The sequence below is a fragment of the Manis javanica genome, chromosome 4 (assembly GCF_040802235.1).
Source record: "Manis javanica isolate MJ-LG chromosome 4, MJ_LKY, whole genome shotgun sequence".
Lineage (NCBI taxonomy): Eukaryota > Metazoa > Chordata > Mammalia > Pholidota > Manidae > Manis > Manis javanica.
Genome location: NC_133159.1, coordinates 105958201 through 105982148, shown reverse-complemented (window position 1 = coordinate 105982148; position 23948 = coordinate 105958201). Strand labels below are relative to the sequence as shown.

Sequence of the window (23948 nt, the reverse complement as noted above, 5' to 3'; positions counted from 1 at the left end):
TTTGTCAAATGCTTTTTGAGCATCTATGGAGATGATCATGTGGTTTTTGTCTTTCTTTTTGTTGATGTGGTGGATGATGTTGATGGATTTTCGAATGTTGTACCATCCTTGCATCTCTGGGATGAATCCCACTTGGTCATGGTGTATGATCCTTTTGATATACTGTTGAATTCTGTTTGCTAATATTTTATAGAGTATTTTTGCATCTACATTCATCAGGGATATTGGTCTGTAATTTTCTTTTTTGGTGGGGTCTTTGCCTGGTTTTGGTATTAGGGTGATGTTGGCTTCATAGAATGAGTTTGGGAGTATTCCCTCTTCTTCTATTTTGTGGAACACTTTAAGGAGAATGGGTATTATGTCTTCTCTGTGTGTCTGATAAAATTCCGAGGTAAATCCGTCTGGCCCCGGGGTTTTGTTCTTGGGTAGTTTTTTGATTACCGTTTCAATTTCTTTGCTGGTAATTGGTTTGTTTAACTTTTGTGTTTCTTCCTTGGTCAGTCTTGGGAGGTTGTATTTTTCTAGGAAGTTGTCCATTTCTTCTAGGTTTTCCAGCTTGTTGGCATATAGGTTTTCATAGTAGTCTTTAATAATTCTTTGTATTTCTGTGGAGTCTGTCGTGATTTTTCCATTCTCATTTCTGATTCTGTTGATTTGGGTTGATTCTCTTTTTCTCTTAATAAGTTGGGCTAGAGGCTTATCTATTTTGTTTATTTTCTCAAAGAACCAGCTCTTGGTTTCGTTGATTTTTGCTATTCTTCTCAATTTTGTTTATTTCTTCTCTGATCTTTATTATGTCCCTCCTTCTGCTGACTGTAGGCCTCATTTGTTCTTCTTTTTCCAGTTTCGATAATTGTGATGTTAGACTATTCATTTGGGATTGTTCTTCCTTCTTCAAGTGTGCCTGGATTGCTATATACTTTCCTCTTAAGACTGCTTTCGCTGCGTCCCACAGAAGTTGGGGCTTAGTGTTGTTGTTGTCATTTGTTTCTATATATTCCTTGATCTCTATTTTGATTTGTTCATTGTTCCATTGAGTATTTAGTAGCATGTTGTTAAGCCTCCATGTGTTTGTGAGCCTTTTTGTTTTCTTTGTAGAATTTATTTCTACTTTTATACCTTTGTGGTCTGAAAAATTGGTTGGTAGAACTTCAATATTTTGGAGTTTACTGAGGCTCTTTTTGTGAGCTAGTATGTGGTCTATTCTGGAGAATGTTCCATGTGCACTTGAGAAGAATGTATATCCTGTTGCTTTTGGATGTAGAGTTCTATAGATGTCTATTAGGTCCATGTGTTCTAGGGTGTTGTTCAGTGCCTCTGTGTCCTTACTTATTTTCTGCCCGGTGGATCTATCCTTCGGGGTGAGTGGTGTGTTGAAGTCTCCTAAAATGAATGCATTGCAGTCTATTTCCCTCTTTAGTTCTGTTAGTATTTGCTTCACATATGCTGGTGCTCCTGTATTGGGTGCATATATATTTAGAATGGTTATATCCTCTTGTTGGACTGAGCCCTTTATCATTATGTAGTGTCCTTCTTTATCTCTTGTTACTTTCTTTGTTTTGAGGTCTATTTTGTCTGATATTAGTACTGCAACCCCTGCTTTCTTCCCCCTGTTGTTTGCCTGAAATATGTTTTTTCCATCCCTTGACTTTTAGTCTATGCTTATCTTTGGGTTTAAGGTGAGTTTCTTGTAAGCAGCATATAGATGGGTCTTGCGTTTTTATCCGTTCTATTACTCTGTGTCTTTTGATTGTTGCATTAAGTCCATTTACATTTAGGGTGACTATTGAGAGATATGTACTTACTGCCATTGCAGGCTTTAGATTCGTGGTTACCAAAGGTTCAAGGTTAGCTTCTTTAGTATCTTACTGCCTAACTTAGCTCGCTTATTGAGCTGTTATATACACTGTCTGGAGATTCTTTTCTTCTCTCCCTTCTTATTCCTCCTCCTCCATTCTTCATATGTTGTGTGTTTTGTTCTGTGCTCTTTTTAGGGGTGCTGCCACTTAGAGCAGTCCTTGTAGGATGCCCTGTAGAGGTGGTTTGTGGGAAGCAAATTCCCTCAGCTTTTGCTTGTCTGGGAATTGTTTAATCCCGCCATCATATTTAAATGATAGTCGTGCTGGATACAGTATCCTTGGTTCAAGGCCCTTCTGTTTCATTGCATTAAGTATATCATGCCATTCTCTTCTGGCCTGTAGGGTTTCTGTTGAGAAGTCTGATGTTAGCCTGATGGGTTTTCCTTTATAGGTGACCTTTTTCTCTCTAGCTGCCTTTAAAACTCTTTCCTTGTCCTTGATCCTTGCCATTTTAATTACTATGTGTCTTGGTGTTGTTCTCCTTGGATCCTTTCTGTTGGGGGTTCTGTGTAATTCCATGGTCTGTTCGATTATTTCCTCCCCCAGTTTGGGGAAGTTTTCAGCAATTATTTCTTCAGAGAGACTTTCTATCCCTTTTACTCTTTATTCTTCTTCTGGTGTCCCTATAATACAAATATTATTCCTTTTGGCTTGGTCACATAGTTCTCTTAGTGTTGTTTCATTCCTGGAGATCCTTTTATCTCTCTCTATGTCAGCTTCTATACTTCCTGTTGTCTGGCTTCTATTACTTCAATGGCCTCTTGCATCTTATCCATTCTGCTTATAAATCCTTCCAGGGATTGTTTCACTTCTGTGATCTCCTTCCTGACATCTGTGATCTCCCTCCGGACTTTATCCCACTGCTCTTGCATTTTTCTCTGCATCTCATCCCATTGCTCTTGCATTTTTCTCTGCATCTCTGTCAGCATGTTCATGATTTTTATTTTGAATTCTTTTTCAGGAGGACTGGTTAGGTCTGTCTCCTTCTCAGGTGTTGTCTCTGTGATCTTTGTCTGCCTGTAGTTTTGCCTTTTCATGTTGATAGAGATAGTGTGCAGAGCTGGTACAAGTTACCGCTGGAAGAGCTTCCCTTCTTGTTGGTTTGTGGCCTTCCTCACCTGGGAGAATAGCGACCTCTAGTGGCTTGTGCTGGGCAGCTGTGTGCAGACAGGGCTTCTGCTTCCTGCCTGTTTGCTATGGGGTTTATCTCCACTGTTGCTGTGGGCGTGGCCTGGCTGGGGCTGCTCCTCCACAGTGGTGGAGCCCCGTTGGAGGGGGAGCGGCTGGGAGGCTATTTATCTCCGTAAGGGGACTCTGTGCTCTCTGCTGCCCAGGGGGTTAGAGTGCCCAGAGATCCCCAGATTCCCTGCCTCTGGTCTAAGTGACCTGTCCTGCCCCTTTAAGACTTCCAAAAAGCACTCTCCAAACCAAAAACAACAACAGCAACAATTAGAGAGGGAACAGAAAAAAAAAAAAAAAAAGGAAAAAACACTTGATTTTTTTTTTTGTCCTCAGGCGCCGGTCGCAGGCACCCGCTCACTGGTCCTGCTGCCCTGCCTCCCTAGCACCAGGGTCCCTGTCCCTTCAAGGCTTCCAAAAAGCACCCGTCCACTGGTCCCGCAGGGAAAAACGCGCGATATTCTTTGTCCTCAGGCGCTGGTCCCAGGCACCTGCTCACCAGTCCTGCCGCCCTGCCTCCCTAGCACCAGGGTCCCTGTCCCCTTAAGGCTTCCAAAAAGCACTCGCCAAAAAGAGAAAAAAAAAAGAGGAAAAACACATGATTTCCTCCGTCCTCAGGTGCCGGTCTCAGGCACTCGCCCACCGGTCCCGCAGGGAAAAACGCGGGATATTCTTTGTCCTCAGGTGCCGGTCCCAGGCACCCTCTCACCAGTCCCACCGCCCTGCCTCCCTAGCACCGGGGTCCCTGTCCCTTTAGGGCTTCCAAAAAGCACTCGCCAAAAAGAGAAAAAAAAAGGGGAAACACACGCGATTTCCTCCGTCCTCAAGTGCTGGTCCCAGGCACCCGCTCACCGGTCCTGCCACCCTGCCTCCCTAGCAATGGGGTCCCTGTCCCTTTAAGGCTTCCAAAAAGCACTCGCCATTAAAAAAAAAAAAACCGCTCCAGTTTCTTTCCACCCACCAGGAGCTGGGGGGAGGGGCGCTCGGGTCCCGCCGGGCCGGGGCTTGTATCTTACCCCCTTCGCAGGGTGCTGGGTTCTTGCAGGTGTGGATGTGGTCTGGATGTTGTCCTGTGTCCTGTGGGCTCTATTTTAGGAAGATTTTTCTTTGTTATATTTTCATAGCTCTATGTGTTTTTGGGAGGAGATTTCCACTGTTCTGCCCACGCCGCCATCTTGGCTCCGCCTCAGCTTTTTAAAATGGAAATATTTTGCATAATCTAGATTTCAGCTTCTTTTGAAAAATTGTAGGATGTGGCGCATGGGGCTCTTGTCCCCTCTCCCCGTTCATCCTACTAAGCCAGTTCCTGAAACACTTTATCTTTCTGATCCCTCCCTTTTGGCTTCTCTTACCTGCTAAGTCACATCTGTCTAGCATTCCAGTGCTGTGCTTGTTGTAAACATAGAAATCTTTACCTCCTAACCTGCTGTTTTTTAAACATGTCAAATCCCGACTTGGGGTAAAACTTACCAATTTCTAATCTTGACATAAATTATGGTGAGAAAAAGCCATGATAAACCACGCTGATTGGTCTGCTATAAATACATGAGATCTATCCATCTAATGTAAAAAACATATTTAACGTAGGTTGTTTCTTAGAAAACTTTATTCAGTTGTTGATTCATTTTAGTTAAATGATTCTGTGGCTATTGGAAATTCATTTTGCCAGTGGTTACACTGCCAGCCGGGGGCTCAATTCTGTTTAGTTTACATGGAGTTTCTTAACATTTTGAAATAGCTGTCAGCTTTTTAAAATGGGAATATTTTGCATAATCTAGATTTCAGGTTCTTTTGAAAAATTGTAGGATGTGGCACACGGGGCTCTTGTTCCCTCGGCAGCAGCTCACCCACAGGCCACCCCTGGCCAGCTTCACTGGTTTATATGTTTGAACCCAGTGGATACTTTGGTTCATAGTCTCAAAATTCCTGATTTGTTTCAATTACTTTGCAGGAAAGATTGAAGCTGAGGGAAGTGGCCTTATTTTCCTCTTTATCTCATTTTTCCCACTCTGTCCTGCCCCAGTAGAAGTGTGCATTTCATCAAGGCAACCCATTTCTCATACTTTTCCTAGTCAGTCCTTGATATACAAACATGTGATAATTTTCTTAACATTAAAAATAAAATTATTCATCAACCCTGCTTTCCCCTCAAATGCCACCAGCTCTCTCATTTATCTGTTTCAAGATGTATCTACATATATGGCCTCTGTTACCATTCACTTGCTTCTTAGTTCCTTACCTGTCCTGGACTCCCATTTTCTAAACTTAGTGGCATTTTCTATTTTCATGCTCTTTACCTCTCAGCATCATTTCACATTTTAACTATCTTATCTTGGAATTCTTTAGTTTTGATTACATTGTAAAATCATGACCTTCTGATTATTCCCTCTCTGCTTCACTTCTTGTCACCTGGACACAGGTGTCTCACAAGGCTTTACCCTTGGCCCTCTTCCTGCATGTTCTCACTCATGGGCTTCGCCTGGCACCTAGCCATGCACACTTAGCCCATCATCTCCAGAGCTCGAGGCCCACACTTGTAACTTCCTTCAGGGTGCTCTGCCAAATCTTCTGATTTAAACCCACCTAAAAATGACTTTGCCGTCTCATTCCTCACGACCACACCATCTTTAATGGTATCAGTTTTCTGCCAGTCACCAAGGCATGTGCTTGGCTTTGTTTGACTCCTTCCCTTTCCAGCACCCAGCCCAAGTGGGCAGCTTTACTTGGAAGATGTATTAGCCTCCTAGCTGTCATAACAGACAACCACAGGCTGGCTGGCTTCCCACAGTTCTAGAGGCTGGAAGTCCACAGTAAGGGGTCAGCAGGTGTGGCTTCTCCTAAAGCTTCTCTTGCTGGCTGGCTAGTGGCTGCCTTGTTGCTGTGTCCCCACATGGCCTTTTCTCTGTGTGCATGCAATCCTGGTGTCTCTTCCTCTCCCTCCAGTCCTGTTGGATTTGAGTCCACCCTCCTGACCTTATTTAACCTTAATTATCTCTTTGTAAAGCCCTGTCTCCAAATCCAGGCACATTAGGGGTTAAGGCTCCAACATATAAATTTGGGGAGGGATTCAATTCAGTCCATAAGAAAGAGGAGTCTAGGGCTTGAAGTAGAAAAGGTATCAAGGTTTGTTCACAGAAAAAACTGAGCTAAGGTAACGAAATCAGAGAAAGTATACAACTGGCCCTTATGGAATTGTGATGAGCCAAGTGGCTTTAAGATCGCTTCCCTCCCACCTGTGACTCCTGCCCTGGGTAGGCTTATGAGCATTCATGCCCAGAATGTTTTTTAATCAGCTATTTACACATAAAACAATTAACTTAGAATAGAGGCCTTTTTGATGTACAGGGTGACAGTGCAACCACAATTTGCCAACAAGTCTCACCAACATCAGGATCTAATGAAATGAAGTCTCACTCCTTCCCCAACTAGCTCTCTGAGCAAAGTCCTGCAATTTCCCACCCCAAACACACAAACTGAGGGGAAAATGAGACTTCTACCTAGCCTCAGCCAACTAAGCCGAACACTTCTGGCTGTTCCAGTCTTCTTATGCTGTCATAGCCCTTGAGGAACCGCTGCCGGCCCAACCCCCGCCTCTGTGCAGAGCTGCTGGTGAGGGCGGCTGTTGGCTCAGGATCATGTATGGGCCCATGTTGATGGCTGGCGGCTGAGAAATCTTGGTCAGCCTTGGGCTCAGAAGGGCCCTCTGGGTCTCTCACTAGCTATTTCTTTCCTTTGGAAAATAGTCCAGTGGCTTCAATTCTTTCTTCCCTGGTCACATCCAGGGGTTCCACCTTCTCCTGTTACTGCCGAGCCTTCCCAACTTCTAAAGTGTACATAATTTTTCTTGACCATGGGCATATTATTCTCCTTCCTGGTAGCAATAATCTAATCCTAATCCTTTTGGAAGAAGGTGCAGTCTAATGGTATGATTACTCATTAAGACTGATTTTAAAAAACCTCAGCTCTCACCCTTGAGTGTTTCCTATCCATCAGCCAGTACTTTGTTCTCTTTCCCACAAAAAGCAACTTTGTTGTCAAAAATAGACTTTTTTTCTCAGAGTTCAGAAACGTTACAGTTTTCTTTGGTTTACAATATTTTAGTTTGGCTATTGGAACTGGGTAGTGAAGCCAGCTGGAATCAGTGGATTCCAGCACCGGATGATGGATGATACAGTATTATAGAATTCCGCAGGCCTCCACACATCTATGCACTACAGGCTGATCTCTGGATTTTCTCAGGAAGCAGAAAATGTGAGTAGGGGCAAAAGAAACAGGAAACGGTATCCTTAAATACAAAGATCCTTCCTAGGTAGGCCCTGTGTCCGAGTCCCAAGCATCCTCATCACGGAGCAGTGACAGATTCTTGCTGAAGTGACTGATTTCAGCCCTGATTTAGGGGCCAGTGTAACAGCAGGATGTGGACTAGACAGACCCAGGACTGGAGCTGGACCAGAGCCCAGCACTCCTGACTCTCAGTTGAATCCTCTCTCGGCAAGAAGGCAAAGGAAATAAATAGTTTTAGGGCCCCAAGGGTCCCATATAAGGCCAGGTGTTTGGGGTTCTGATCAGTTTCTCCACTGGGACGGTTTAAGGCGTTAAATGTTTCATGGGTTTGGTGAGGGCACCAGCAATGGTCCTTTGACGGTGAAGTTGTGGGGAGGGCGGGTTTGGTGGCAGTCGGCAGCTGGGGGCTCGGGGCAGGAGAGGTTCCCCGAGCAGCGTGGGAGCATGTCTGCCCTTGTGACCTGGCTCTCATTCTCTGGGCTTCAACCACAGATGTGAAGAGAAACTCAGACCTTGAGCACCAAGCCTTCAAAAGACACAAGTGCAGATCTGAGTGATGACTGACTGGATGGAAATTTTAACCACGCAAACAACTTGAGATTTTGACATTAAACAGTGATTTGTCTTTCCCTGTATGTTGGGCTTTTAGGTCTTGATTGAGGCACAGGGGTGCTTTGCCTCTTTCTCCCTCTCAGACACGGGCCGAGTCCTTCTAGCGAGGTTTCAGTATCAATGCGCAACCAACCTACAGAGGAAGAGATTAAGAGCCTGTGGTTGACACCAGTTTGCTCCATTTTAGGGGTCGGTGCCCTAGAAATGAGTATTCATATGCTGATCACAAACAGCCTCATCTCTTAATGAAAACATAGCATCTAATGGTCTTTATTTTGATTATAAAGACCTGTTTTGGATTTTGTAGGATTTAGTTGAGGTTTCTCTATAATTACGCCAAATTTTAGCGGTAATTTTTCTTTCAAGCCTTTTCAGCCCTGTGAAATTGAGAGTTGATAAAGATCTAGAGGTACGTCTGGACATAGATGTAGATTTGAGTTGGGAAAATGGAATTGATTCTCGTGGGCTAAAAGATCAGCAGAGGAGCAAAAGCGAAAGGCAGAGGGGCCGTACATAGGGGCCTGCACGTGAGGAGAGCCCACTCTGGCACCGCCCTATTCTCCTGACTCCCTTCTGTGCCCCTTTCCTCCCAAAGCGGCATCTTCCTGGCAGTTATTCATGAAACCGCAGGCTCTGAGGCTCCCCCGGTGGAGGGGCGACCATGGAGATCTGGTTTGCTCTCCTCTCCCCTTGTGACTCAGCGGGGAGGGCTCAGGGCCAGGGCCTCTGAGAGGGAGAGCGCCTGAAACACTGTTGATTTCTTATTTTCTTGGCTGTTTAGGCATTCCTGCTGCTGGTGGCATGGCCTCCATCTGCTGAGATGGCATGAAATGGCTAAGCAAACAGGCAGTGGGAGGCTTCCCTCCTGGTTGGCTCTCCGTGTCTGTGACGTGTAGTTCAGGGATGGTCACCTCCAATCACCGTGGCGTGATCTCCAGGGAGCCTGGAGCGCTCTGTCTCTCCTCCACCCTGTGCCCTCCAATCCCTGTGTGGTCATCTGCTCTTGCTCTAGGATTGAGGACAGTTTATTCTCTGAGTTTGTGGCAGATCATTTTGCTGAGGGGAGCACAGGGTTCGCCCTGTGGGTGTTAAACCAGCAGAGTCCAACTTGCTGCTGTCGGGCCCCTGCCTTACAGCAGCAGTTCTGGCCTCCATTCTTTCTCTCCTATGAAAGGAAAGCTTAAGCCAGGAGGACTTGGGGACACTAGCAGGGGTCTTCCCCTCAATAACTGGGTGCGAAAGCCCCAGCTGTTGGGTTTCACGCTGTCCTTTCCTCCTCCTGTGTCCCAGGGCCTTGTGCCTGCAGTGGGGCTGAAGGAGGGGGCAGGGTGGGTGGGAACGGAAGTTGCTTCAAGAGGGAGAAATGTGACCTGGCCCAGGAATCCTTTCTCTATTAGGCATCCCTACTCTGCTCTGCCCAGAGCTTCAGGGTCTGAGTGTGAAACCCTTTTTTTTATCTCACCTATGATGTATCAGGCCAGCTCTGAGGCCTGGCTTCTCTGCTCTTTAATTGTTTGAAGTCTTCCTTGTCCTGTCCTACCTCATCTGACTCCTGCTGATCTTCAGGTCTTGGAAAAATCATTCTTCCAGGAAGCCACTCTTCTTTTTAAAATATTTTTAATTGAAATATAGTTGATACACAATATTATATTGGTTTCAGATGTACAGCATAGTGATTCAACAATTATATACATTACTAAATATTCACAATAGATGTAACTGCAGTCTGTTAATATACAAAGTTACTACAATATTATTGACTATATTTCCTATGCTGTACTTTCATCCCTGTGTCTATTTTATAATTGGATGTTTGTACCTTTACCTATTCATCCATCCCTCCCCTCCCCTCCCCTATGGCAGCCATCAGTCTCCTCTCTGTGCTGAGTTTATTTGTTTTGGTTATTCACGTTTTATTTTTTAGAATCCACATATAAGTGAAATCATATGATGTTTGTCTTTCTCTGTCTGACCTATTTCACTTAGGTCTATCCATGTTGTTGCAAATGGCAAGGCTTCATTCTTTTTTATGGCTGAGTAATATGCCATTATATATATGTACTATATCATTTTTTGGATATTTAAAAAATTGAAGTATAGTTGATATACAATATTAGATTGGTTTCAATTACACAACATAGTGATTCAACATTTATGTACATTATTAAATCCTCATCCCAACTAGTATAGTTACTGTCAACATAGAAAAGATGTTACAGAACTCCTGACTATATTGTCTATGCTGTACTTTCATTCTCGTGACTAATTTATATTATGATTGAGATTTTGTGCATTTATATCCCCTTCACCTAATTCACACACCCACCCAGCCCCTCCCCCATGGTAACCACCAGTCACTTCTCAGAGTCTATAAGTCTACTGCTATTTTATTCATTTTGTTTTGTTTTTAGATTCTACATATAAGTGCAGACACATGATATTTGTCTTTCTCTGCCTGGCTTATTTCACTTAGCATAATACCCTCTAGGTCCTTCTATGTTGTCACCAATGGCAGGATTTCTTTCTTTTTTAAGGCCGAATAATATTCCATTGTGTCTACTTACCATCTTTTGTTTTGTTAAAAAAAATTTTTATTTTACCAAATGTACATCACAGTGGTTCAACAGTCACCCTCCCTGCTTCCCTGTCTACTCCCCTTCCCTTGGTAACCATTAGTCACTTCTCAGTGTCTATGCGTCTACTGCTGTTTTGTTTCTTCTGTTTTGCTTTGTTTTTATATTCCACAAATAAGTGAAATCATATGGTATTTGTCTTTCTCTGCCTGGCTTATGTCACTGAGCATAATACCCTCTAGATCCATCCCTGTTGTTGCAAATGGCAGGATTTTTCTTTTTATGGCTGAACAATATCCCATTGTGTGTATGTACCACATCTTCTTTATCCATTCACCCATGATGGACACTTAGGTTGCCTCCATATCTTGGCTATTGTAAATAATGCAGCAGTAAATATAGGGGTGCATATATCCTTTCAAATCAGGGATTTTCTTTTCTTCGAGTAAATATGTAAAAGTGGAGTTATTTGGTCTATACCCCACATCTTCTTTATCGATTTCCCTATCGACAGACTCTTACGTTTTCCAGGAAGCCATTCTTAATTCTTCCCACCCAATTCTGTATTCCCAAGATACTTTGTTATAGTCTCCCTTATCACTCTATTCTTCCCTAGCATATCATTCATCACAAGTTATTGTAAAAATATTTTCTTCCCAATATGAGAGTAAATTATTGATCTGTCTTATACACAGTTTTATCCCCAGTGATGGGAACTTGGCAGGCTCTTCAAATACTTTAATGAAAGAGGGCTTGTATTTTCTTAAAAGTTTTAGGTCATATGTTTGGACCTAATTTCTTGAGGTCAGGGGACAAAGAGGAATTTGGTTTTGGAGCTATTGATACTGAGGCATCTGTGTCCAGAACCATCTGAATACAGGGTCTGAAATTCAAGTGAAGAGGCTATCCTTAAGGAAAAAATTGGAAATCATTAGCAAGTCATGGAAGGGGGCCTCCCCAGTGTTGCTAACCAAATAGTCTAGATCTGGTATGATTAGAATAGATTACAGGAGATGGAGGACAGGTTTCCCACTCCAATTAGATTTTCTTTCTCATGGATTTATCCATTTGTTTTTCATAACAGAAATGGCCTCCACCTTCAACCCCCGAGAATGTAAGCTATTTAAACAAGAAGGACAAAGCTATGGCTTCTTCCTGCGAATTGAGAAGGACACTGATGGCCACCTGGTCCGGGTGGTTGAGAAGGGTAGCCCAGCAGAGAAGGCAGGTCTCCAGGATGGAGACAGAGTTCTTAGGATCAATGGTGTCTTTGTGGACAAGGAAGAGCATATGCAGGTGAATGGGGCATCTGGGTACATTCAAGATCTCTCCATCCCCCACATTTGCTTATCATTTTTGGGGTCAATGACGATGTCCTGGCTGCCATTAGCAAGGCAGAACACCTTTATGACTGTACTTACTGCTGGCTAATAAAAAATTGTAAAAATCATTCCCAGATTTGAGTAGTGTCAGGCCTACTATGCATTACATGTTTGCTATATGCCAGGAACTATCCTAGGCAATTTCATATATTTTTTTGTTAAATCCTCATCACTACCCATGAGGTACATGTTACCACTTCACAGATGAGGAAGTGGAGGGTCAGATAACTTAGCCTGCTAATATGTTCATGTGGTGAATATATGGGAGGGTCTGACCTTGCCCCAGTTCTGCCTGCCTCCAAACAGGTGCTCGTTTCACTGCACCCTTCTGTCTTCAAAGACCCAGGAGGACCTGCTGTGCTCTAAGGCAGCATTCGTCTCTAGAAAGGACCGGTTCTCATAAGAGTCCCTGAGGCTGGAGTTGCACCACACTCTAGATTCTAACAGTGCTGGAGGCCGAGCGTAATCTGCACTTGGATCTCTGGAGGGCTGTGGTGGAGATGGCTGGGGCACTATCTTCCAACACTTTGGTGTTGGAGGTCAGCTATCAGAATCTCCAGAGCCAAATATGAGCCAGATGGTGAACATCCCCTCTGGAGGTTAACAGAGGGTTATTAGTTAAAGTCATCTTTTTCTTTCTTCTGCCTAGGTTGTGGATCTGGTCAGAAAGAGTGGGAATTCAGTGACTTTACTAGTTCTGGATGGGGATTCCTATGAGAAAGCCATGAGAAAACGAGTAGACTTGAAAGAGGTGGGTCAAAGTCAGAAGGAACCGAGTCTGAATGATAAGAAACTGCCCCCTGTCATGAATGGAGGAGCGCAGACTTGGACCCAGCCACGGCTCTGCTACCTAGTGAAGGAGGGGAGCAGCTATGGCTTCTCTCTGAAAACTATCCAAGGTGAGCCTGAGGGTGGGGTGTGGACAACAGTCCAGAAGAACTGTATTGCTATCAGTTAATGACTTCTTTTGACTAACTTTTCAGTTGCCATGGATATTCAACAGCAGCTTCTCTCTCCTCCCTGGCCCTTCCCTTGCTTTCATATTATTTTTTGTTAAATAATATGTGAGGACACTGGACAGCAGCACAGTGGGGCAGGGGACACTGGGCACTCCTGTCCCCCAGTATGTTTTAGGCTGAGCCTTTGAGGCCAGGGCATTAGAGGGCTGATGCTTCTGTTATTCTTCTCTAGCCTCCTTAGGGTGAGGGTAAGGGGAGAATGGAGAATAAGAGGTGAGAAAAAGGAGGCTTTTCAGATAATAGCTACTTTTCAATAAGAATAGTATCTCTTTTCATCTCAGAGTATCTGAGTGGTCATTCATTTATTCGACAAAGTCTTGAGCACCTATTGATGATTTTTCTAGTCATTTGTAAGTCCTTATGAAGTGACCCTTGGCCTAGGAATTGGAAAGAATGTGAAGCACCTCAATCATACCATTTACTAATGTGGACTGATGTATATATGCATGCTTTCCCCTCCCTCCTGTGCCTCTAGCCTCGTTAATTTGCACCAGTGAGATTTACTGGTACACTGGCATGTGATTGTTGGTTATAGTACTGATTAAAGAGGACAGAATAGAGCAGATGCCTTCTAATTCTACAAATGTGAAGCAAGGGCATATGATACAATGATGCACCATGTGCCTGATTTGGTATTTTTCTGGTTCAAGAGTCCAGTGCCATCTGAGATTCCTTCCTTGCATTTAGTTGGACGCAGACATTCTATTTAAATCAACAAAAACCAGCTGAGTAATGGCTGTGTCAAGCTTTGTGCTAGGAACTATAATTGTAATTTTAGATCAGAAACCAAAGTGTATTTGAGTTAGCCTCATAACTGGAAGTTCTAATTTGCGTTATTGGGAGAAAACCCTTTGCTGTTGGACTTTCTATATAACAGAGTCTAACTTGTTCATCTCCTACTCTTTCAGGCAAAAAGGGCGTGTACATGACTGACCTAACACCTCAAGGTGTGGCTAGGAAAGCTGGGGTCCTGGTTGATGATCACCTGATCGAAGTGAATGGAGAGAATGTGGAAAATGCCAGCCATGTGGAGGTGGTTGCAAAGGTATATCCCGAAGGTGTCATTTTCTTATCTTTCACTCTCCTCTCACTGGAAGTGATGGAAAGACAGGCATGGTAGTTTGTGATGAACGGAATCTAATCCTTTGTACTGAGAGCCAACAAACTCACTGGCAGTGTGAGCAGTGTTTATAGTTTTGGAGTAAGGCTTTTGATACTTCCATGTTATCTGAGAAGAAAAGTGTTGTAAAGAACCATTAACTTTATCTTTTGAATCTTATTTGTACTCAGTTGGGAGTCCCCTCTGAATTCATAATAAATTCAATGTGGAGATATTACTAAAATATTTTAATGCAAAATGGAAGATAGCCAATGTGGTCATGAATACAGAGGTACACATGGGGAGTTTTGGAAGACCTGTTACCCCAAATCTTATGACTGAGCATGGTTCCACGACACATGGAAAACACTGTGAGATTTTCCTTTGAGGTCATATGGAACCTTGAAAATTGGCCAACTTTATCTTCTCTTGGTAGAATGATCTTTCAAAAACCTTCCTTTTCTAGTCTTTAAAAAAGTACCTTTCTGGGTTTTCTGAATTCCAGTTTTCACTTGGGTTAAGTTAACATCTGTGTGGGTGAAGTCATACCTAACAAAGGAAAAACAACAGTAGACATGGAAGTGGTAGGAAAGAATATTATAGCTTTAATTCAGGTCTTACATCCCATATTTGCTGTTGAATGTAGACTGTGTGCCTCTATATAATAACTTTCCTATTTCCTAGCATTGTTCTAAGAGATTGATATTGGTCTTCACCTGTGTGTGTAATTCCAGGTGAAGAAGTCTGGCAGTTGTGTAGTGTTCCTGCTGGTAGACAAGGAAACTGACAAGCACCATAGTGAACAGAAGATAAAATTCAAGAGAGAAACAGCCAGCTTCAAACTGCTACCACACCAGCCTCGGATTGTGGAGATGAAGAGGGGAAGCAATGGCTATGGTTTCTACCTGAGGACAGGCCCAGAACAGCAAGGTAAGGCACTGCAGCAGAAAGCCTGGCAGTGTGACTATCCAATTCTTCACCCCTCTCTGACTCCAGCGTTCCATTAGGTCCCCAAACCCCCACCAGATATATGATGGGACAGTAAGAAACTAGAAAGCATAGCTGGGTCAGTTTCCATGTCATAGGGGGACCCAATGATGGCCATCCCAAGGTTCCCACAGCAGAATGACAAGGAATTTGGGATGTGGGAAGTAGTAATGCTGGCAAATTGGTTCTCTGGGGAAAAAAAAAAGTAACCCCAATTTGTAGTATTTGTTGATTTTTGTGGTGTAATTACTCCCACCATGTCTGATTTCAAACTCTAACATGCTGTCACAGGATGCCAAGTTGAGAAGTATTGCACAGAATTGGTTCTTATGAACTGGTGTGAACCAGCTTCAACACACCATTAGATATGAGGCAGAGGTGTGGGTTGGGATCTGGGACTCAAACAGAACCAGGAGGCTTTCTGATGCCTTGTAACTCAACAAGGAAAGAACAACGGTCCTCTGAGGGAAGCTGAATACAAAAAAAAAATATGGGTTCAGGCCTTGCAAACTGTTATTTACCAGAAGTTACTATCTTCTTTTCATTATACAGTTTACATTAATTGATCAAATTAATTTGGTTCATATGTAAAAACATCTTCAGGGTGTTTGATGATATCAAGGGAATCAGAAATTCCTCAGTCCAGGAGCCTCTTACTTGTAGAGGAGATAAGATATGTGTCCTTAACTGAGGATAGATTAATATAGGGGTGGATAAGGTACTATGGGAATCCAAGGTTGGAGCAAGCTTTCCTCACCAAAAAGATACTGCAAGGCCTCACAGTCAAGGTAACACTTGATCTCAGGCTTTGTAGTACGAATAGAATTTGGACAAGTAAATGAAGCAGGGACACGGAAGGCCATTCCATGAAGATAGGATACAGTTTGATTGGCAACTAATGTGTAGCACTGTAACCAAGTTAGAGAGGTAGGTTGGAGAGAGAAGAGGAATGACCTTTAATGCCAGGTTGAGGAGTTTGGATGGTTCTCTAGTCAATGGGGACTTATAATTTTTTTAAGCTGTGTGACAGAGAAGAAAGTAATTAAGCCTATAGTGTCTTGGGGGCTTTACAAATTTCAATTACTCCTAATACTTCTGCAAGAACTGCTGAAATTGAGGTCTTGGAGAAGATACAGTAATTATTATAAGATCAAATAGTTAGTTGTGGTATAACTGGGATGAAATTCAGGTGTTTAGTTTCAGAGCCCATGTTCATGCTGTTGACCTGGGGAGTGATGGCCAGACACTGCATCAAGATGAATCTGAGGCAGGTCTATAGCGGAGAAGACAAGGATTAGGGACAGAGAGCAACTGGTAAGGTGCTGTAGGAGTTTTGGTAGAATTCAAGTTAGGAACTAATGCAAACTGCACTTAGGGTAGAGGAAGTAGGACCAAATAAGAGGAGATACATACTGAAGTAGCATTGAGCACTTAGCAGTTGACTAGATATGGGGAGAGAATGCTGATTCTTCAGTTGTCAAGTGTCACTGACGGGCGTGATGGTGCTCCCAACTAACAGGTGATGAAAAGAGGGGCTTTGGGTAGGGAGAGATGGGTGGGCAGAGATGATTTTTAGTTTCTATATATTACATTTGAAGGAACTATGAGATATCCAGTTGGAGATGCCCAGCAGCTAGATGGAAAAGAGACTGGAGTTTGTTAAAACAGTGTGAGCGATAAGAAATGTGTGAGAGACATGGTGGCATCTGGTGAAGATAGTTCAAGTCAGGACAAGGCTAAAGACAACATCCTTGAGGTGTGCATACACAAACGCATTCACAATCAAACATATGCAGTTGCTACTAAAATGCCAGCATGGGTTTCCTAGGAGCTTAATTCCTTGGTTCTGTTCATTCTTGCCTTCCTCCTTTTTTATGGCTTACCTTCTACGTAAGATGTATGGATGCAAGTAGGCCCGCTGACTTCCTCGGAACTTGCTGATCCTTGACACTTGCATGCTCTTCTGTCAAGATAGAATCTCAGATGCTTTCAGTAACATGACTTATTTCTTTAAGACCCTTTCATTATAAATGGCTAGGTTTGTTTCTGGAGAGGGCTCTGTGCAGGAAATGGGCTGGATTGGGTGCTTTAGAGGCTACCTAGGATGCCAGTGAGAGGGACAGTATCTGTACTCAGCAGGCCTTTCATATCTATTTTATAAGGGCCTTGTGTTATAGCAGTAATTCCAGTTTGTTTTTTTAGGGGTCTTTCTCATTATTTTTTTTTGGGGGGTGGTAGGTCAAATCGTCAAGGACATAGATTCTGGAAGTCCAGCAGAGGAGGCTGGCTTGAAGAACAATGACCTGGTAGTTGCTGTCAATGGCGAGTCTGTGGAATCCCTTGATCATGACAGTGTGGTGGAAATGATTAGAAAGGGTGGAGATCAGACTTCACTACTGGTGGTAGATAAAGAGGCTGACAACATATATAGACTGGTAAGTAATATAAGACCACATATTCATGCATTCAGCTCAGGTCCATTCACTCATGCCCTCAAACTTTGGCTAAGTTACCACTTTGATCTTCATACTGGAAGGAGCAAAACAATTATCATTAAGGCTGCAGTGAAGCTCAAATTGTTAGTGGTAAGAGAATGCCAAGTGACTGGCACATGACTTTTAAGCCCTTAGATTCAAGATTTTGAAAGAATTTGCAAATATAACTGCAGAGTTACTCTTGGTGATCTGAGGAGAATCTATACCTGGAATTTGGCAGATGTAGCCCTAACTTTCCTAAATAGGAAACAATGGACTTTATAAACTGTAGACCAGTAAGTCCCACATTAATCCCATGTAAACGTCACAAAAGGATTATTAAACAGCTGGCAAGCCTTAGCAAGGTAGAACACAGATTCACCAAGATCAAGTGTGTCAAACTAACTTTATTTCCCCATAACTCTTAATCAGAACAGTTATTATCTGCATGATTTAAGCTTTTTACAATATTTTTATTTTATCAGAAGAACTGAGATTCAGTGTATCTTAAAAGACATTTGGGGGCCTTCTAAGTACCATCTGCCTTGCTAGGTATTGGTCACAAAGATAACAAAGATAAACTTGTTTTACGTGATATATAAAAGTAGTATACAAAGGTACATAAATGATACAGAGGGAGGAATGATATGGGTGGTGGTGGTGGTATTAGTTCCTTCTTGTAGACTGAAAAATTGAAGCTTACAGAGACTGATGGATTTGCTAGTCACCCAGCTTAGTAAAGACTGAAGCCAGTATTTGAACTCAAGTTTTTAATTCATTATACCAGATACTTTCTCAGCACAGTTTGATTGGATATTTCAAAATACTTGTGTAAAGAAGATTAAAGAGTGAATTGGATGACAGAAAAATTAATGGATTTTTTTAGCTAGTTGAACAACCATACCTAAATAATACTTGATATTGGAACAGTGTGAAATGAAACAAGTATCTCTAATAGAATGCTACTTGTTCCTACTCTAAGCTAGTTTATTATCAAATCTGGATAGAAACAGAAAACATATTTAACATACTTAAGTCATACAGATGACTTAATGTGCTCATGGATAGTTTACTAGAGACTATAATTAATATTCAAAATATCTAGTCAGGATAGAAAGAATAAAAGCTAGCAAGTTTAAACAGAAATAAATTTCAAGTACTATACTAACTGAAAAGTAAATTGTATGAATACCAAATGGTGAGATCTTATTTGTTGACTATAGAGAAAGACCAGAAACTTGAATGACACTCTAAGTAGCTGCGCCCGCCCAAAAAGGTGATTTAAAGCTACATTAGTGGTTTTGAAGACATCAGACCATACTTGAAATTACTTAATGTAACCTTGGGCAAGTTACCCTCCCTGTGCCTTCCCTTTGTTGTAAGGTGGAGGTGGCTACCATGAAGCGCGTCCATGAGGCTGAATGAGCTGTTTAGAGCGTTCAGAATGATGCCCAGCACATATATTTGTTAAATCAACATTGTGTCAGTTCTGAGAACCTCACTTTAAGAAGGCCATTGTCAAGAAAGGTAACCAGGGGAGTTTTAAGCATAGGCTTTGGGGAATGAAAGGCTAAATGGTAACTATGTAAGGTGATAGTTATGTTAATTAACTTGATTGTGGTATTCATTTCACAATGTATCAAATGATCAATTATATGTTAATAAAGCTGGAAAAAATATGAGAAAAAATTGACAAAATTGAAAGGAGAAATTGTCCTATAATAGTTGGAGACTTCAGAATACTACTGTAAATAATAGATAGAACAACAAGGCAAGTAAGGAACTAGAGGAATTGAACAATAAACCAGCTAGGTTTAACAGACATACAGAGAACACTCTACCCAACAACAGGATACACATTCTTCTCAAGGGCACATGGGATATTCTCCAGAATAGACCACATACTAGGCCACAAATGAAGTCACAATAACCCAAGATAAAATTAACCCAGTGTCCACTGACAGATGAACGGCTAATATGTAAAATTCCTCCTAATCTGTCACGAGAGAGATTAGGCACAGGGAGGGTAATTTTCCCAAGATTTAACTAAAGTTTTAATGTTTTAGTTAATATAAAACTTTGATAAAAAAGATGTCTGTCCCCATCTTCTTCTTCCTTGTCCCCTCCCATCCCCCAAAGTAAGCTCAATAGGTGGTGGATCTTTGAGATACACAGTGAATAAAACAAACATCTAACCAGTTCCTGGCACATACTAGACACCCAAATATTTGAAGAATGAATAAAAACTCATTAAGTGTTTAATGTTACTATACTTTGCCTCAAGATTGGCTGTTACTGCCGGATACAATATTTGATTTGCTTGTTTGGGTAGTGATATCAGAGGTATTTTTGCATGTAATAAGTCACTTTGATAATTTTCTACATTTTAAAGAGAGAAAGAAATGTGGAACACTTGCAAGTGTATCATCAAAAGGTCTGAAGTTAGTTGATTTGGTTAACTAGGAGGTTCTGTGCTGGTGCTACTCTTGCTTAGAAAGGAAGATGTGCTCTTGTGGTTAGTAAGACAGATTTAAACAGAAATAAATTTCAAGTACTATACTAAGTAGAGGATCTCAAATCTAATTTTAGCCAGGCTGCTGAACAGTATGATTCAGGGTAGATCACACATTGTACTCACTTTCAATTACTTGATTTTCTACTCACTGCCTAACAAATGTCCTGAACACTTGTGGGAAGCAACTTAACAACAGATGCAAGATCTCACCATACCCAAATCTATCCTTTCAATTCTCTCAACCAAACCCCACAATCAGCTGAACACTTCATTCTATAAAAAAAATTAATCATGTTTCCTGTTTTGTGCTGCTTCTGTATTCAAGACCATCCCTGTCTTCACATGGATGGTATGGGAGTTGAGATGGGTTAGAAGTATTTAAAGATGGTGAAAAGTTTGGCATAACACAAATGTCAATTACTGGTTACAACAATAAATAGTAAAATAAATTGAGTACAACAGATCACAGGACCAGATGGGGAGCAGGAGAAGTAAGTAGCAAGGCAAACTTTTGTTACCATATGACTGCTGCCACCCTCTACCATCTCCCCACAATTACTGTGTATATGTACTTCAAAGAGCAATGAAAATAGTGTCTTTTGTTTCACTTACTCTAATGTGTTTAAGGAGCTCTGAAGACCATCTTACTGAAGAGGGAAGGCCAGATGAACCTACTTTGCATGAGATCCCGGACAAGTCACTCAGTGTGTAACCTGCCAACAGGGAGAATGCCCATGGTCATTCAGTGACTTGCTCACTAGTCAGAAGAAATTAGCAATTTTGTTAGACCTGTTTTTGGATCTTTGTACATTTCATACAACTTTTATTTTATGCATATGTGCATTTGCTTACACGTTTATATGCATTATTCCATGATTGACCTGACTCTTCCTTTGTACTCTTTCTGGTTGGGGTAGCAGAGAAATTTTACAGCCCACAGTCAGATGTATCTGGAAGAGGAGTGGAATATATATGACACCTTGTAAATTAAATCAACACATTTCATAAAGACTACTCATAGTTACAACTGTTTTTTTCACCTTTATTTTCAAAAGGCTCAATTTTCTCCATTTTTCTACTACCAAAGTCAAGAGCTACCTAATGGTTCTATCAAGGAGGCTCTGGCTCCTACTCCGGCCCCTCTGGAGGTCTCAAGTCCAGATGCTACAGAGGAAGAAGGAGAGAAGCCTAAACTCTGCAGGCTGGTTAAAGGTGAAAATGGCTATGGTTTTCACCTAAATGCGATTCGGGGTCAGCCAGGCCCATTCATCAAAGAGGTATGGTAATCTGGTTCCGGCAGCCCAATGAACACAGCCACAGTAGAAGAGACTCAGTTTCTCCCACTCATTGTTGGCTTAGTAAAAAGGTTGGATTGAAGGCCTACACTGAGGGGTCTTCCCTTGAGTTCAAGTAAATGCTGTCACGGTCCTGTACCTTTTAAGATAACTATTAAGACATGCTAAGCTCACATTTTTTGTTTCTTGAACTTCTGTTCCACCTAATTCTCTTTAGATACTTTCAAATCAAACAGAATGTGTTGATAGGACTATAGTTGGCAGTCACTATCAACTCTGGGAGTGACTTGTTTGCTTCTGTGCATTTGGCATAATGTCCCTACCCTGTAGGGATTGACAGTGAGAAGACTATCCCTACAGCTCTCAAGTTGGGAATGAAGAAGGCGGACCTATGAAATCTAATGCCTTCAATCCAGAAGATATACCATGTAATGTCCAACCACTGTAATTCTACTCAATTGAGTATGGAAGTTGTAGTTTTTAAAAGCAGAAATGCATTAGAGAACCTTTCTTCTGTATCTCAAGGAGAAATAACAACACAGTTAAGAATAAATTGTCAAACTCCTCATCTGAAGGGAAGCTAGTCTAACACCCGCCTTACACCTGTTTGGAGGTGGTAACTCAGATCCCTTACTGACAGGTACAGAAGGGTGGCCCGGCTGACCTGGCTGGACTGGAGGATGAGGATATCATCATCGAGGTGAATGGCGTGAATGTGCTGGATGAACCCTATGACAAGGTGGTGGACAGAATCCAGAGCAGTGGGAAGAATGTCACACTCTTAGTCTGTGGAAAGAATGCCTATAATTATTTCCAGGCTAAGAAAATCCCTATTGTGTCCTCTATGGCTGATCCACTGGCTGCCTCTGCTGAATCCAAAGAAGGAATGCTGGGGGAATCAGAGCACGACTCACACATGGCAAAAGAACGAGTGAGTGGTGATGCATTTCTTTTAGTGATCTAACTTACCAGAGTATGGTTATGTCCTTAATAAGTGTGCCTCCTGTCCATGTTTACCACATATTTCCTAAAATACTAGAAAATTACTATGTAAAGAAAACTAGCAAATCAAGTTACTGTGGTGGAGAGGAAGTAGTATACGGACAACAAATTTCTTTTTCATAGTATGGAGCTGACAGTAACTGTCTAGAGTTGATCATCAACAAAGAAAAGTAAGTTTATCAAAATTACCGTGGGAGCCACAAGAAGAATGTGAATCAGACTATCTACAAATTCCCGCTCCTCCACTTATCAGCCTTGGGCAAATGGACTTATTCTTTGTGTCCTTCAGTATCCCACCAATAAAACAAGGATAATTTGCAGGATTATTATCAGGCTTACATTAACTAAGACGATTAAAGTACTTTGAACAGTGCCTAGTTCGTGGTAAGCATGAAAATGAATGATGGTGGTCAGAGACAATGTTGTTTTAAAATAAATGGCAGGTATTGAAATTGTATTCCTGGAGAGGAGTAAGCATTATTTTATATGTATGTGGATTAGACAAATTCCTTAGTAAGTCTCAGTTTTATGCTTTTTTCCAATTTCTTTTCATAGATGAACTTGAGGTCCAAAAGGGAAGTGACCTATCAAAGTTCATAAAGGAAGCATATGGCAAAGCCAAGACTAACTTTTGTTTTATATTACTTTTCTTTCCACTACATCTGCTGATTGGTAATATAAAAAACAAACACTAATTTTTAATACATACTGTCCTAGTTCATTTGGGCTGCTATAACAAAATACCATATAGGCTGGGTGGCTTAAAACAACAAACATTTACTCTCACAGTTCTGGAGGCTGGGAAATCCAAGATTACGGCACCAACAGATCTGGCATATGGTGAAGGCCCTCTTCTGGGCTGCAGACTGCTGGCTTCTTGCTAGGTCCTCACATGGTGGAAGGAGCTAAGGGGGCCGTGGGGGGCCTCTTTTTATAAGGGCACTAATCCCCAAAATGACAGCTCTGACTTCATGACCTAAGCACCTCCTAATACCATCACCTAATTTTAGGATCAGGATTTCAACATATGAATTTTGGGAAATCACCTAAATATTTAGACCATAACATACACAATAGCTACTGACTCAGTATTCTGGACTACTTAATAAGGAAAGTATTCTAGTTGTGTTTTAAAAGTTCTGTAATATCTCTAAGGAAATCAATTATAGTACTATGCTAGCTTTATAGAAAAGAAATATATATAGGAATTAGGAGATTTATTAGTGTCAAATACCAAACTAGGAACAAAACCAAGTGAAGAATTCAGGTCACCTGGCTTCTAGTGAGTGCCTCCAGTCCCTGACTTAGGTAATTCAGCTCTGGAATAGACCATCTAACTCATGATGCTCACACTCTACCACTTACAGATTGTTTTCTTTTGCACAGGCCCACAGTACAGCGTCTCATTCTTCTTCCAATTCTGAAGATACAGAGATGTGACGAGAATAAATAATGGCTTTGGCTGAGAGCTGTTTCTGGGTATTTAACAGGAATCCTTTCCTAAGGAATGAGCTGCCACCCATTTTCTGTCTCTGCTAAAGAACTCCTCTGGAAACTAGTTCATCAGGTGTGATTATATTCTTTTGTCATTTGTCTTGGGGTGGCTATTGTAACAGAAGGCTTATTTAAGGTCAGTTTATGAAGAGTTAAGGCAGAGGCCAGATTCTT

At 41.8% G+C, this 23948-nt stretch overlaps 1 protein-coding gene across 3 annotated transcripts in view; it reads left to right on the top strand.

The window, feature by feature from the left end:
• The window catches only part of PDZK1 (PDZ domain containing 1), a 43061-nt gene extending 19236 nt beyond the window's left edge, over nucleotides 1–23825 (top strand). For 2 of the 3 annotated variants that reach the window (XM_073234529.1, XM_037021607.2), the window contains exons 2-9: nucleotides 11592–11803; nucleotides 12539–12788; nucleotides 13817–13953; nucleotides 14742–14937; nucleotides 17233–17429; nucleotides 21039–21260; nucleotides 21919–22209; nucleotides 23667–23825. In XM_073234529.1, the coding sequence (XP_073090630.1) occupies nucleotides 11594–11803; nucleotides 12539–12788; nucleotides 13817–13953; nucleotides 14742–14937; nucleotides 17233–17429; nucleotides 21039–21260; nucleotides 21919–22209; nucleotides 23667–23720 (1557 nt within the window). In that variant the 5' untranslated portion in view covers nucleotides 11592–11593 and the 3' untranslated portion in view covers nucleotides 23721–23825. The remainder of the gene's footprint in view (nucleotides 1–11591; nucleotides 11804–12538; nucleotides 12789–13816; nucleotides 13954–14741; nucleotides 14938–17232; nucleotides 17430–21038; nucleotides 21261–21918; nucleotides 22210–23666) is intronic. The other variant, XM_037021608.1, reaches the window with a different exon arrangement.
• Nucleotides 23826–23948: the final 123 nt, after the last annotated feature.